Source organism: Colletes gigas, unplaced genomic scaffold (genome assembly GCF_013123115.1).
Source record: "Colletes gigas isolate AHSC1104 unplaced genomic scaffold, ASM1312311v1 Colletes_gigas_Sc00039, whole genome shotgun sequence".
NCBI lineage: Eukaryota > Metazoa > Arthropoda > Insecta > Hymenoptera > Colletidae > Colletes > Colletes gigas.
The window spans coordinates 58,830-74,744 of NW_025106668.1; the positions used below are offsets into that span (position 1 = coordinate 58,830).

Below are 15,915 nucleotides of genomic sequence, written 5' to 3' on the forward strand. Positions count from 1 at the left end.
CTTTTATACATATATTAGGAAATACACTTTAGTTAGGTATCATAATATATTAGTAAAAAGTTATTATTATGCAATAATGGGGTATGTACTTCGGGCACGAAGCCTCAAACGTAATTTTGTCACTCGTGGTCTTCTTGTTATTTTTGCCTGTAAAATTATCCCCTGAAATATTTATCACCAGCAGATAAACACCGTGTATACGAATAATAGCAATGAATTTTTGATACATTTGTTTTGAGGATTTCTATGATCAGTTGCTCTAAACTCTAAGCAATTGCATTTTTTTTATATCGTATAATGTGCCGGTGGTTTCTCCTGTATTTGAATGGAATGCTATCTATCCTTTCTAAGGGCCTGTGCCGTTTCGTATACATCATTTATTTGTTCGTGATGCATTCATATTTTATCTCGTTCGTGGCTATCGCTGCACGTGACGACATTGCGCGGAGACCGTATTATATGGCAGTGGGGGTAATGACGTCGCAGCTCTCGCTCGCTCCATTCACTGACCGGCCGTCGTCGCGAGTAGTCGCGAGTCTGTCCTGCTTTCTTCTGAACATCGATACCGTTCCAGGATCTAACGGAATATCCCGGAAGTGTGGTTTAGACTTGACTGCCTCTTTGTGTGTAAACTTTTTTGTATGAGTTGCTACGAATTCCTGGTACTCCTACTGAGAATATCAATATTAATCGGTGGTTTTTAATCGAAGCCTAGAATGTATTTGTGAAAGCTACTTACTCTTGGTCTATCTTTCTTCTTCTCGCGTATTTATGTTGTGTGTGTGCGCGCATATGCGTGTATGATTTGTGTACATAGTAGTGTTTGTACGGATTCGAGAAGGTCTTTGGACGCGAAAGGATACGATCGATTGTGATTCGTGGAACGAGATATGACCGTCGCCGGAAAGGTGAGTTCTGTTTACGAATTCTTTCGATTTCTGGACTTTAGAAAATGTTAGAGAGGATTCAGCGTAACTAGATGCACGTTACATTTACAGGAACAGCTCTAATGTTACGAATATCTGTATAATTATTTGAAATAAGTGTCTTTCAGTGTTCCCTTTTTGCTTAATTGTATTCCTCGAATTGTAACATAAGACCAAACGCTTAAGTCAGTGACCACATTGCTTAATGAGGTTTTAATAACTGAACACATTGCACTTAGTCGTAGATAAAAGGAATTATCGAAAGTCATAGGCTTTACGTTATTATGGCTTACGAAAGTTATACGCACAACAAACTACGATGTTTAAATTGTTTTCAGTTTCTGTCTATAGTGCGATAAAAGAAATCAGTACTGTAATTCTCGTTAGTGCGTGATACCTTAAATAAATCACACGAACGATCAGAATCTAATATCTCGTCATTTTTAAATTTTATAGCCGAGCACATTGTAAAAATTTATACCGGATGACTTTAAAACATATGCTCATGGAAAGTGCATTCTACTCATTTTGATAACGGGAAATGGTACTGTAATCATAAGTATAAGAACATATCATTTTTGAGTTATCATTGTTTCTTACTGATCGATTTTTTATAATAAAAATTTTATATTGAAATAGATGCGCTTCGTGTTCTTACTAAAAGAATTATTGTTTTCTGCGACATTTTATAACTATTCGAGGGACACTTAAATTTATATACATATATGTATTCCCGATTTTATGTTACGATAAGTTTATATGAATATTGCAAATTCAAATATTGTTAATATGAATAATTTAACGAGAGGCTTTTTAAGGAGTCCTTGTTTATTAACTCAATGAACAGTGTAATTATTATTAAACACTTGAGTGATTTAAATGCATTGTAGATCCATCGTGTGTGATCTATATGTATATGGAGTGACCCAAACTGACGTGACAAGTCTAAGCACGTAAATTTCTCATATCGATACAAATCAAAAAGCTATTTTAACGATTTTGCAATCTTTAAGCAATTAAAGTTTTAGACTCCTTCTCTGGTGTACGTTGTTTTAAATACAAGCGGTGGAACGCGTAGCTGCAAATACTCGCACACAAGAAGCATGCGTAGGTGCATATTCACATATATTTTAGCGGTAATAGTAAGTAGTAGTAGTAGTAATAGTAGTAGTAGTAGTAGTAGTAGTAATACATTTATAATGCTCTAAGTTCATATTTTTATGTATGTTTAATTGTGTTTCATTCTTGGAACATTTCATGACGTGTAAAACATCCATTTTTCACACATATAGAGAATATCGATCTTTAATTTGGTTCCTCCTAATATACAGAGTGTTTGGCCACCACTGGGAAAAATTTTAATGGGAGATTCTAGGGGCCAAAATAAGACGAAAATCAAGAATACTAATTTGTTGATGGAGGCTTCGTCAAAAAGTTATTAACGTTTAAAGTTCCGTTCGTGCTGAATTTTTTTCTAGAAAGTGGGTAGGATTTCGGGGGTAGGTCTATTCACAAAAAATTATTGTGATTGACCCCCGCAACCGAAAATAATTTTTCCAGAACGCTTTGAAATTGTTTAATTCGTCGAAAAATTTCGGCAGCTACCCCCTGGGACGATTTTTCTTAAAAATTAGTTTTTCATTTTTAATAAATATGTTTGACGCTCTACAGAAAAGTTGTCTAATACTTTTTTACAGGTACCCATGGGCTCTGCTACAGAAAAAAATTTCAATAAGATACCTTTACTATTGTAGGAGTTATGGCCGTTTGAAAATTGGACCATTTTTATAGGGTTTTTCTCACTTTACGGTGTCAAGGAACAGCTTTTTCAATATTGTTAGAATTTCCACATATTCCTCCGATTCGTTCAGGAGTTATGACATTTTAAAGATTCGCATGAAATTTCAGGGAAGCATTTCTGGCCTCGCATTAGATTTTCGGTAAAGAATTTTTTTCTCGAAAATGCGTAAGATTTCGTGGGTATGTGTATTCACAAAAAATGATTGTAATTGACCCCTGCAATAAAAAATAATTTTTTCAGAATGATTTGAAATTTTTTAATTTAATTTTTTAATAACTTTTTAATGAAGCCTCAGTCAAGAAATTGATATTCTTGATTTTCGTCTTATTTTGGCCTCTAGAATCTCCCATTAAAATTTTTCCCAGGTGCGGCTGAACATCCTGTATAAATCCATAATAATTTGTATAATATTCAGATATTAGTTCTGTACACGAATCAGATAAACTTAACAAGATATGTTACTACAAATTTGCATAATAGCCGTTAACGAGCTGTTGATTTTTCGATAAATTCTCATTCAAGAATTTTCTATTGGTGTTTTTCTATTTATAATAGCAATAATCTGTTTTTATGCAATTACATAAATTTGTTCGTTTAGATGTTTTCTGTGTGTATGTTTGTACATGATAAACTCGAGAACCACTGGACCGATTTAGATAAAACTTTCACTGCTAGATAGCTTATTCTTCCAGTTTGAACATAGACTACGTAACACTACTCCACCATAACCAGGGTCGAAATCGTAAACAAAAATTCAGACCAATTCTGCGTGTTTGTTTCTTCTTATTTCAACGTTTTATGCGAAACTCTAGCTAACTATGAAGAGTACACTAAAATAATGAATGAAAACTAAAATAAGCGGCGGAGGAATTTGTCGTAGAAAGTGTAGTGAAAGAAAAACTTGTCGCCATTTGCTTAAAAAAAAGAAGCATGTATACAAACAATCGTTTACCTATAATGCATTCCCTGGTCATAATATTTGATTAACTGTAGATTTGCTACATAGAATTTTTTTAAAAGTACCGTAAATTATTCCTCTAATTCGAAAGAATAGTGCTGTAAAAATGTCATCCAAATTGGTACAATAATTTAAACAACAATGAACTTTTAATAACCAATTGCATTGGAAATTGATTGAACATCGATTAGTCCGTAAGGACGTGGAAGTGTAGGGTTCAATTTTAAAAATTGACCTATAAAGGTTGTTTTACGACTATTTATTACAAAGTTACTAATGTACTATTGTATACACAGTGATGGACATAAGTAGTGGCACAATACACGATTTGATATAAAAACATTAAAAACTATTGAAAAAATTGTTTATATCGCTTCTTTTTTTATACGTATCTTTATTTACAATATTTAATTTATTTATATACAAAAGCAAGACAAAACTGATAAAATAGAGAACATGTGATTAATGAAAATCTGTTTTATCATCATCTGATACATAGTCTTTAGTTACCAACAAGTTCGTACAATTATAATTTTATTTTTTTGTTTACACAAATGTTTACACGAAAGGAAAGTACACCAAAAGGAAGAACACCATTTAAGTTGTATCAGCAAGGAAAATCTTATTCAGAGGTAGGAGAAATAGTGCAAAGATGTTGTTTTACAATTCGAAGCACAATTAGAAAATTTGCAAACATGAAATTATCAGAAAGAGAAAAGGGGGAAATAATTGATATAATAAATATAATTGCATACTGTACTAAATCAATACTTATATCTTAAACTTTATTATAACACATAAACTTAATAAAATAATGGTTTTAAGAACGGTAAGAACTTCTCAACTCTATAAGCGCTACTTATTATATGGGAATATGTATGTTTCAATTAGTATTATGTTTGTTAATGTTTTGCAAAACCATCATTTTTATAAACAGTTTTTTTTAGTTACTTGTAACTAGTAAAAATGGAATTACACCCCTCTTACTGCAAGGTCTTCATTTAACTTTTATACATACAGGGTGTTTGGCTACCCCTGGGAAAAATTTTAATGGGGGATTCTAGAGGCCAAAATAAGATAAAAACCAAGAATATCAATTTCTTGACTGAGGCTTCGTTAAAAAGTTATTAAAAAGTTAAATTAAAAAATTTCAAATCATTTTGAATAAATTATTTTTCGTTGCGAGGCTCAATTACAATCATTTTTGGTGAACACACATACCCCTGAAATCCTACCCACTTTCGAGAAAAAAATTCAAGTAGGCACTGAGATTTTTAGACAAAATTAAAAAATTTCAAATCATATTAAAAAAATTATATTTAGTTACAGGGGTCAATTACAATTATTTTTAGTCATTAGACATACCCTCGAAATCCTACCCACTTTCGAGAAAAAAATTCAAGTAGGCACTGAGATTTTTAGACAAAATTAAAAAATTTCAAATCATATTAAAAAAATTATATTTAGTTACAGGGGTCAATTACAATTATTTTTAGTCATTAGACATACCCTCGAAATCCTACCCACTTTCGAGAAAAAAATTCGAGTAGGTACTGAAATTTTTAGACGAAATTAAAAAATTTCAAATCATATTAAAAAAATTATATTTAGTTACAGGGGTCAATTACAATTATTTTTAGTCATTAGACATATCCTCGAAATCCTACCCACTTTCGAGAAAAAAATTCGAGTAGGTACTGAAATTTTTAGACGAAATTAAAAAATTTCAAATCATACTAAAAAAATTATATTTAGTTACAGGGGTCAATTTCAATCATTTTTTGTGAATAGACCTACCCCCGAAATCCTACCCACTTTCGAGAAAAAAATTCAGCACGAACGGAACTTTAAACGCTAATAACTTTTTAACGAAGCTTCCATCAATAAATTAGTATTCTTGATTTTCGTCTTATTTTGTCATCTAGAATCTCCCATTAAAATTTTTCACAGGGGTGGCCGAACACCCTGTATTGTTGCACGTATTATCGGTGAAACCGAAATCGCGATAATTAGCTGCTGCAAACTTTCACTTAGAAAATCTTTCATACAGTTAATTGAATAACATCCACATTTGCTGTAACCTAGATGAGCGTCTAAAAGTTAACTTTTGCTGTGACGTGCAAACTAATGGAATCTAACAATGGCGGATTCAGGCGAATCTTTAATTGTTATTAACTTTAACTTTAAGACAAAGACTCAACCAAAATATTATTATTCTCGGTTTTTCGTCTTATTTTGGCCTGTAGAATCTTCCCCTCGAATATCGACAAATGGTATCCGAACACCCTGTATACCGTAGAAAAATTTCCATATCTTTGTCATCGGTGCTTTCTAAGCATGAAAAACACGTTATATTATTTGTAGAATGTTTTTTGCATGCAAATCGATCGCATATACTGCATTTTAATTGTCGTATTAGTACACCATTTGCGTCGGCCTCGTTTCGCCGTGGATGGCTCAGGATTTTCATTTACGCTTGGATGGTCCGTGGCGTAGTTTCGGTTCAAATATGCCGGCTGTATCGGAAAGTAAAGACTTTACATTACCGCGTATTTGAAGATGCTTTTCCATTAATTGGAACGACGAGCTTTTTAAAAATATCTTGCGCCGAAATTATCTTCGTTTCTCAGAATATATACAATATTTAAAAAAGAAGCAGTGCGTTTATGCGCTGAATGATTTTCTAATCGTGTCAAACCTTCACAATCTGCCTCTTCAACCATAAAATACATTTTGCTAGAAATCGAAAGCGTGAATAATAAAGTTTGCATCGATGCTCACGGTTATCATTTCCAACGCTAACAGTGTTTATGGAAATAAGATAATATGCTACTTTACTGCGAATACGAACGAAAATAGATCTTACTGTGATTTGAAATTAGAATAATAAATTTAAGTGACAAAACATAAGCAATACAATTGTAGATTGAGAGAAACTTCATGCATAACTTTCTTAAAGAAATTTATCATTTCCGGCCGAGATTCGCCGTTCTATAAACTTTCACCATTAAAGGCAACCGTACTCAATCTATAACTATGTCGTGATCATGTTTGCTATGTTAACTAATTTTTTAAAACATACGAACAGGGGAGGATTTACGCAATACACGATGAAGGCAGACGTAAAGCTTCATTAGCGAAATCACTTTTAATTCGTGTTAACTAATGAAAAATTAGTTCGCAAAAATCCATTTATATCTTACCGGATTCGAATTGACGTTTCGGTTCTATTTTCAGAGATACGTGGACTGTACTGTTTTGGAAACCGGAAGCATTGCTGACGCAGAGGATTCATCTTATGACAGCGATTACGAAGTCGAGGATTTGATCGCATCCACGAACGTTCATTCGCCAGTGGAACTGCAGGTATTGATTATCATTGAATTGAAACATTGAAGTCTGAAGTTTGAGATGTTTTAAAATTATACGTCACGGCCACAGCAGTGTAATTATTTAAAGAAAAGTTCCCATAAAGTTGTCCTTGATTGACACCTTCGAAGACAAGTCTTTTTAATTTAGCAATTTTAACTACTTTTTAACCACTTAACGTTACAGGTGTCTGCTTCAAACCATTCAGATGTATCCAGAACTATCTCAGACACCTTAGCCGCAGAATTTGCAGAATATGTCACAGTCCAAGGAAGTCCACCTATTCAGAGTCCAGGTACAATATTAAATAAATATGAATTTTGAAAAATTAAGTATTCAATAGACAATTATTTTTAAAAGATATTTTATTGTTTTTTGCAAACTATGATCTTGATAATATTAACCTTAGCTGGTGTTAAGTAGGGATGTACCTAGCACGCCATTTTGGCTTGTATTTTATTTGTATGACGAGATATGTCCAACACGTCTGCAGATATTGTTTACGCTAAACTCAGAAATTATTTAAATTAAAATATTATTTGGCTGGCGTCATACAAGTACATCGAAAGTATGTCCAGGGGATTTAAACGTTGGGCATGCATGGATTATATATTTCGGACGATAGTTGTTCTGTCATGCGATGGGCGCCATATTGATTCTACGCAACTAGGCCGGACAGCCATCAGCCGTCACGAAATAGGAAAACTAACTTAAATTCTGCCATTTGTTCTTAGCTGTCAAAAGTAGCGAAGTAATTATGTAGTCGGTGATTTTCGTTACATAGCTACGACAAACGTTGAAAACTCGTCTCCCTCTAACATTAAAGAATGACTGAAGACACTGCCTGTAAAATCTGAAGCTTGCCTTTTGTGCTAAGATCGTGAAGTTAAGGAAGGGATGCCAGAATCCAATATTATCGCGATGCCGAAAATGTGGTCTATTAATTGATGTTTGTTTAAAAAAATATCATAACAATTTTTCACTGAACTTTTTTATATGTACTCGAAAATTCATTACAATAAAATATAATACAAACCATATTGTTTGTTCCTAAACCATTGTGACCAGTAAAACTGTTTTATATGTACTTTCTGAATAATTATTAAGATACACTGTTATAACGCATTTATGTCTTTAAACATGACATTTGTAATTGAAATATTAATATTACTTGGAAAGTTCTTAAATTTTGTTAATGTAACATTGAATTCAAGATGCTCTATGCAAACCCATATGGAGGCTAGTTATAAAGTATCATATGTATAATATTTCACTAAAAACCTTAATATCGAAGCTTTCCCGAGACAAATTATTAATATCATCGCTTTTCCTGCCAAAATCCTTTTTACATAAAAAAAATTTACAAATCATGCACTTTGAATGCATGTTTAAATTTTTATCATGACACTGTGCACATACCTATCACAAATTTCTCTAACATTTTAGGGATTTCTCCCCTCCTGGCATTGATGCGTTCCAACTGAAGATCCTAAACTTCTTTATGTGACAGGCCATCATAGATATTTGAGTCTATTACTACTCTCCGCGGTGAGTTGTCCTCAATCACCTGCTTCTGCCTTTTATTTATCGTATTCTTCTGAAAGCTCGCAAAGGACTATACCGAAGTATTGTCGATTTTTATGATACTTAACAGATTTGTAAAGTAGCTAAAAACAATCGATACGTATTTTTTTTTTTTTTTTTTCTTTACACGGCAAATTCATGTTTAAAGAATGGAATCACTTGTCCAAGTTGAGGGTTGGAAATTTATTTAATGTTTACATCGAAGCTAACTATATAAATAATTCTTTTTTAAACTCAATTTTCATAAAATTATTACAAAATTATTACTTCTTTATTTATTTTCCTTGTAAAATATCAATACATTTTAATATAAATGTGCATGTAAAAAAAATGTGTGTTGAATATTTTTGACCGTTCTATGAGTCTGCAAAGTCTGATTAAAATTGGTAATTAACACTTCGGTATAGTTCCTAGTCGATTCTCCCAACTCATTGATATCAAAGTTTCTTTATTAATCATTAATTTTTTAATCATTGCAAATTTCACTAACTATTTATGTTCTGGCTTAATATTTGCTACATTGTTTGAAGATATTGAAATATCACATCTTTGTTTATTGTCCTTTCCTACTTGAGAATTATTTCTCTATTCGTCTCAACTTTAAAGTCAAATCTTAAATCTCTCAAATATAATCGTAATATCTTTTTGGTCATGTTGGTTTTTTTTTTCAATAATATTATACTATTCCTTATGTCTTTCAAAATGAATGAAGATTATACTTAAAGAAAATTGTTAAGTAACGGTAAAATAGCATTCGTCATTGTTTTGTTCCTACCTGAATTATTTCGAACTTGGTTCCTCTACTCCATGCTTTCCATTTCTGTAAACTATTATTTATAATTAATTGAATAAATTATACGTCTTTGAAAACTATAAAAATCAATTCGAGTTGATGCCTTTCATAATTAAAAACAAACACAATAGGATACTAATTAAAACTATCAAGCTGGAATGTTTGTATTCATAAGCATGTGGGCTATTCAAATGAAGGATAATTTTCGATGTGTTTTTGTGATGTCAGGTCCATTTTTGGGAGTACTTTATATTTGAGTCTCTGGATTTCATATCTCCTGCATTGGTAGAGTAGATGGTTTGTAGATAGCTTGTAGTAATCACAAATTGCTGGTTCCAAATTCTTCAACAGGTCTTTGTGAGTGATCTTTGAGCGTGTAGCTCTCACTCTCATAATGACTATTTTATTTTTTCATGATCTAGAAAGGAAGTGAATTTTGGTTACTTGATTCGATAGGCGGGGAGTTTGCTACTTGTTTTGTGTAGAAATCAGCTTTTACATTTCCAAATATTCTCTGGTACGTATGGTTCTGTGTAGGTTTCTTGGATCTTTTGTATAGTTCCATATTTCTTTTATGCATTAATGTTATTTGCGGCTAAGATAGCACTTATAAGATAAAGCAACAGCTACCGCAGTAAAGACGCTTCTTTAAGGGTCTTTTCTAACAATAAGATGCTCTAATCCGACTGACTCCATGATCTCATTTAATCTTTTGTTCCAGTAATGAGGAATCCCTAATTGAGATATCAATTATATCGAATATATATACGTATTAGACTTTGAGTACTCATTGCCAAGATCTGATATTGCAACAAACAGAAACATACTAATCCAAACAAAAAATCGCCAACATTGATATTTTATATTTTTTTTTATCTTATACTACGTTGTACATAAAATTGATTTCAATTATAATTCACGTAATATTAATGAATACAAATTGAATGTTTAAGATTGCAAAGGAACCAAATTTTTATTTTCTAGGCTACACAGCTAGAGTAGAATTTGCTCTCAAACTTGGTTATACCGAACGATTAGTTCAAACAGCATTGCAAAAGTTGGGTCCAGATCCAGAGCAAAACGAGCTTTTAGCTGAATTGATAAAACTCGGTGCTAGTAGTTCTCAAAAATCAGTTGACACTCCAGAGGAGTCTGATAATGTTCTAGATACTGATATAGTGACAGATTTAAGCGGATGCTCCACTAGTCTCAGGCCCGTCGTTATCGATGGAAGCAATGTGGCGATGAGCCATGGAAATAAAGAAGTATTTTCTTGTAGAGGAATAAAAATTTGTGTGGATTGGTTTAAAGCAAGAGGGCATGGAGAAATTACTGTATTTGTACCAAAATGGAGAAAAGAGGCTTCTAAAATTGATAATCCAATTGCTGACCAGGATATTCTAGGAGAATTAGAAAAGGACCGGTTATTGGTCTTCACACCATCTAGGTTAGTATATTAATATATTAATATAACACTCCTATATATGTATGCTCCTCGACAGAGTATTGTATGTGCTGGCATCTAAGGCAGGGCCTGATACGATTGCCTCACTGATGAATCCACTAGCAGGTCCAGTACAAAGCGCTCCTCTCTCCTTTCCTTTTCATAACTCTTGCTATGTTGTTTACCATTTACTGTACACATAATGTTATTACGAGTATTACTGTAAAATACATATACTGCTTTTCTTTGTCCCTAAGTCTACCTCTGCCAAAGCGATTGACATTTCCAAGCTTAATATCGGAGATCTCGATGTCCCATTATTATGCAGAGCTTATTACTTCAGATAACTTTGAATTTTTTATTTCAGATTAGTTGGTGGTAAAAGATTAGTTTGTTATGATGATCGTTATATTCTAAAATTAGCAGCAGAGATTGATGGTATTGTTGTCAGCAATGATAATTACAGAGATTTGGCCCAAGAGAATCCAGAATTTCGAAAAGTCATAGAAGAAAGGATTTTGATGTATACTTTCGTAAATGATCGTTTTATGCCACCAGACGATCCATTAGGCAGAAGCGGACCTACTTTGGAGAATTTTTTACGGATTATTCCAAAAAAAACCGATCCAGCCCCACCTTGTCCATATGCAAAAGTACGTGCCTCTTTTTAGAAACTCATTTTTTTTTCATTTAGTAGTAGACCTTCGAGCATGTCTTACAATACGTGATGACCATGTCTTGACTCGATCATAAGAATATGTGCTACTTAATCAAAATTATAGTAACGTTTCTTTGTTACAGAAATGTACTTATGGGAATAAATGTAAATTTCGACATCCAGAAAGAGGTCCTCATCCTCAAAAATCGGTTACAGAGAAACTAGTAGAACATGTACAAAAGCATCTTCAAATTAGAGGTCCAAATTCAAACCCTGTTGTACCAAGTAGTGTACCTTCCAAAATACCTCAGCATCAACCATTGTGTAAAACTAGATCAACCGTAACCACTAGTGCTCAATCGTTGCTTTCGGTTGTTAAAAGTAGATCTGTAGAAAATGTTACAATTGAGCAACCAATAAACTCTGGTACACATGGATCTCAAGTAACCTCAACCACAAATACTCAGGGTAAGAGCGTTTTTTGTTATAACAATTTTATTTAAATATTATGTCCTTTTCATATACCCGTCAAAGTTACTTCTAATAAACTAGCTTGTTAAAATAGATAACTTATAATACACGAGGACGTATAATTTTGTAGATTGTTTTTGAAGTAGAACAGAAGACAATATTCTTCTCATCGATATATTAAAATATTTATTTGCTTTGGTCTTTGTTAATAGGTCACCGCTCTTCCATGTGGACAACAGGAAGGTTAAATAAACCAGATGCAGAATTACCAAATCCACATAGAAAACTTCAGAGGCAGTTAACATTGAATCCAGTATGTGATCCTCGACTTTGTCAATTACGACAGTATCAGCAAGCATCACAAACGGGTTCAGTATCAAAACCGTCTGCAGTCACAACTTCTAGAGTGCAACACAGGCCTTTAACTAGACATTCCAGTAACGAATCACCTTACAGAGCTGCCATGAAGTGAGTGTTCGATTTTTACATTTGTTTTTAATTTTTAATTAGTTTTTAATTTAATTCATCGAGCATTACAATACGGTTAAGTGAGAAATATGCGTAAAAAAATAATAACGAAATTTTATATGCTTTTCAAATTTTCGAAGTTAGATAACAAATTTTTTTTCAAAATGTTTAATTATTCAGTTGGGATCATTCTGAAGCACGACAATGTCACCAGCATGTAACTCGTATTGCTTCGGCGCCAGATTCGTATCAAGCTTGGCCACTAAACAATTCGAACATGGGTACATCATCAGGATCAAATCAACGATTGGGTGCCTCAGATCCACAATTAAATCCTGTCGCATCTTCGTTATACTCAAATATGCCTTCAGATGCACTGAAAGAATTTCTGGACACTAGAACAAAGATACATTATCATTTGGCAAATATTTTTCCTGAAGAACATGTGAGGGCTGCTATGTTAATTCATCCATTTGAAACAGATCCAATAGAGATCTGCATTGCTATTCTAAAGATGTATCCTCAATAATGGAGTAATGGAGTAAGAATGATTTTCTTTATTTATCCAATTCATATTTATTATTTGAATATAACACAACTGTAAAGAAGGGATTATAAGTATTTGAAACATATTGTGATATTTATTTAAAACACGTAAGATATCTTATAAAAGAAATAGACAAATAGTTTTTTTATAAAGTTACAACTTTCTCGAAAAATACACTTTAAAATATACAAAGATTCGTTAATTTAAATATAAAGAACATAGTAGTTAAAATTCGATAAAAATACGGATTTACAAAAATTATAATGTTTTTTAATCTTAATTAAAATGAAACAATAACACTTTCAACTTTATAGCCTGAATTGTAAATAAATGCTTAAAATTGTTTAAAAATTGTTTGCATGAATGATATACTGACATTAACTTCTAATAATTTCATTACTTGAACATAACTATTAAAAAAATAGCTGTGATAAACCAATCAAATTTAGCAGCTTATCTTGTTTTTATTTCACAAAAAATTTACTAAATTCCATGTTCCATTTCTTTGTAACGAATTCATCCCGTCATCCATAAATAATAATAATTAAAAAGTAATAATTCTCACAGACTCATTGTCAGTTACATTGTTAACGAGATACGTACCATACATGGGATCAAGATGTGCTTTCTTTATTAGATGATATTTGAGCGTTATTATATCGTATCTATTTTCTCTAATGCTTTTAGCTTTCGAGATTTAGACTCAAATAGAACAAATGAATCTCCCTGTATACCAACCCTTATTGAGTGTTGACTCACAAGTTATGTCTCTGTTGCGGCTTTGTCCCCCACTGCATGCCGTATTATGTTTGATAGGGTCGTAAACTTATCAAGTAATGAATATGAAAAAATTTATGAATATTTTTACGAATATTATACAGAATTTTAAACATTTACTAACAATAAATTTAGTTTGAATAGCGCCAGATGGCGTTTAAAAACGTTAGTAAAATTATTTTCAAATTAACCCTTGTGTATTGAGATTACAAAAATATCGCGCCAAGCGTTAATCTATGAGACATTTTTATGTTCAAATGTAAAAAAAAAAAATTGAACAAAGAAGCAGAAAATAACTAAAGAAACATTTATTCTTTTCTGTACCAGGAATAACAGAAACGAATTATTACTAGTCTTCGCAAGATTTAATGTTATACAGAAAAAATGTATCTGTTTAAAGAATGATAATAATTTACTAATATATAAATATATCAAACGTTAACGTTAATCCCTATAGTAATCGCAAATATTTGGTCCATTTCGAACGCAACGCAGATATACCACTTTAAAGTATTAATAATTTATAATAATACATCTTTATTATATACAGATACAGTAGTAACAAGAGAAAGTAAGTGAGAAGAAAGATCATGATCAGCGTGAAGAGTTAACGTTAACTGCATTGTAAAGGGCGAGATTCAATGATGAAAAAAATGCGCTGTTATTAATCCCTTCCCTACAAAACGGCCACTTTTGTGGACGTCAATCGAGACTGCCACTGTGTACGAACAGCCACTATAGTACACATACGCAACGTACAGTAATTTTTGCTTTCGCTTTAAAGTGAATTATGTAGCGATTTTTACCTCAAACTGAAGTCAATAAGGACATAACGGTGAAAAGAGGAAGATGGTACCATTATTTCAATTGTCACTGGAAAGCAGAAATGACTATACTAGCTTCGCGTAAAGTGCCAGTGCGCTAATAAGGTGAGAATAAGTTGTACATTATGGGTCTGTTACTTAACTTTATTTTTAAATTTGTATTTTTTCTTACGTTTTTTATACTCTTTACACATGAGCATTATGACTATATTTTATATCGTTTGATTATGTTTCTAGTTTATTTTTTGTTAATAAATGTACATTTCAAGTGAAAATGTTTTATTTTTATATTAATAAAAATATATATTATATTTGATAATAAAACTATAAATTTCATATTGATTGGAGAGGTGTAACATTCGGAAGTACAGCCCAAGAATCAAAGGACGGCAATATATGTACAGGGTGTCCCAGCTAAAGTGTGACACTTTAGTCGCGATACTGCAATAACTATTGATGATACGGAAAAATTGTTTATATGAAAATTGCAGGATAAAATAGGATCTTTATTCTGACGTAAACGGAAATTTTATTTATGTTGTTAATTTCAAAGATACGATGATGAAGTTTCGTTTTTTAAATGGAACTATATATTTTTTTTTGGATCATGCGATAGTGTTTTTCAATACGAATTCATTAACCTGCAATTTATTTACCCGATTTTCATTAGTTTTCAAGATATAGCGCTTGGAAATTTACTGATTTTCGGCGAAGACGTCTCGGCTTGAGTGGCAAGTCATAAAAGCGGCCCTATTGTTGCGCTGTTTGACTCCGCCTGTTGAAACCGATAGCAAGGGTCTACGCTCGGAACGGCAGGCCCGAAGAGTCAGAAACATGAAAAGTATTGTCCATCACGATTTAAGTTTGTCGCATCGAGGATGGTGATGTCGCTAATAATTTGGATGATTGGAACATTCATTTAAATGTTTTAGCTGAATTTTATTATACAAAAAATTTCGGACAAAGACAGTGTTATCTATCAGTCAATAACATTTGTTTTGTTTGTTTTAGCTTCTGTTAAAATTATTTTTGTTGAAGTGGATCTTCTGTAGTCCATAACTGTTTATATAGCCTCTATCAGCAGTTGTTCAAGATGTTTTCTTATTTTCTAATTACAGGGGATGTACCACATGATGTCATGTGGGGATCACAGCCCCCCCTCCCATGTAACCCTCAGAAACTTTTTGCTATTCCATGAATGAAAACCTTGAGTTATAACCTTCAGGGAATAAGTTTTGAAATTTAGTTTGTTATCCACATGGGTACCATGGAATCTTACAACTGGTTTATTGCCA

The 15,915-nt window shown here is 32.4% G+C and overlaps 1 protein-coding gene across 2 annotated transcripts; it reads left to right on the top strand.

Annotated features, from left to right (window-relative positions):
- The first annotated feature begins 447 nt into the window (after positions 1-447).
- LOC122402742 (ribonuclease ZC3H12A-like) lies at positions 448-14,540 on the top strand. Of its 2 annotated transcripts, XR_006259550.1 has the most exons (10): positions 448-908; positions 6,923-7,051; positions 7,241-7,349; positions 10,416-10,878; positions 11,243-11,528; positions 11,677-12,001; positions 12,217-12,317; positions 12,715-12,753; positions 12,844-13,013; positions 14,347-14,540. XR_006259550.1 is itself a non-coding variant. In XM_043405772.1 (9 exons), the coding sequence occupies exons 1-8, from the start codon at positions 891-893 to the stop codon at positions 12,999-13,001; spliced, it is 1,935 nt and encodes a 644-aa protein (XP_043261707.1). In that variant the 5' UTR covers positions 448-890; the 3' UTR covers positions 13,002-13,013; positions 14,347-14,540. The 2 variants fall into 2 exon arrangements, 1 of the variants encoding a protein (XP_043261707.1); XM_043405772.1 differs by having other exon boundaries at positions 12,217-12,472; positions 12,653-13,013.
- Positions 14,541-15,915: the final 1,375 nt, after the last annotated feature.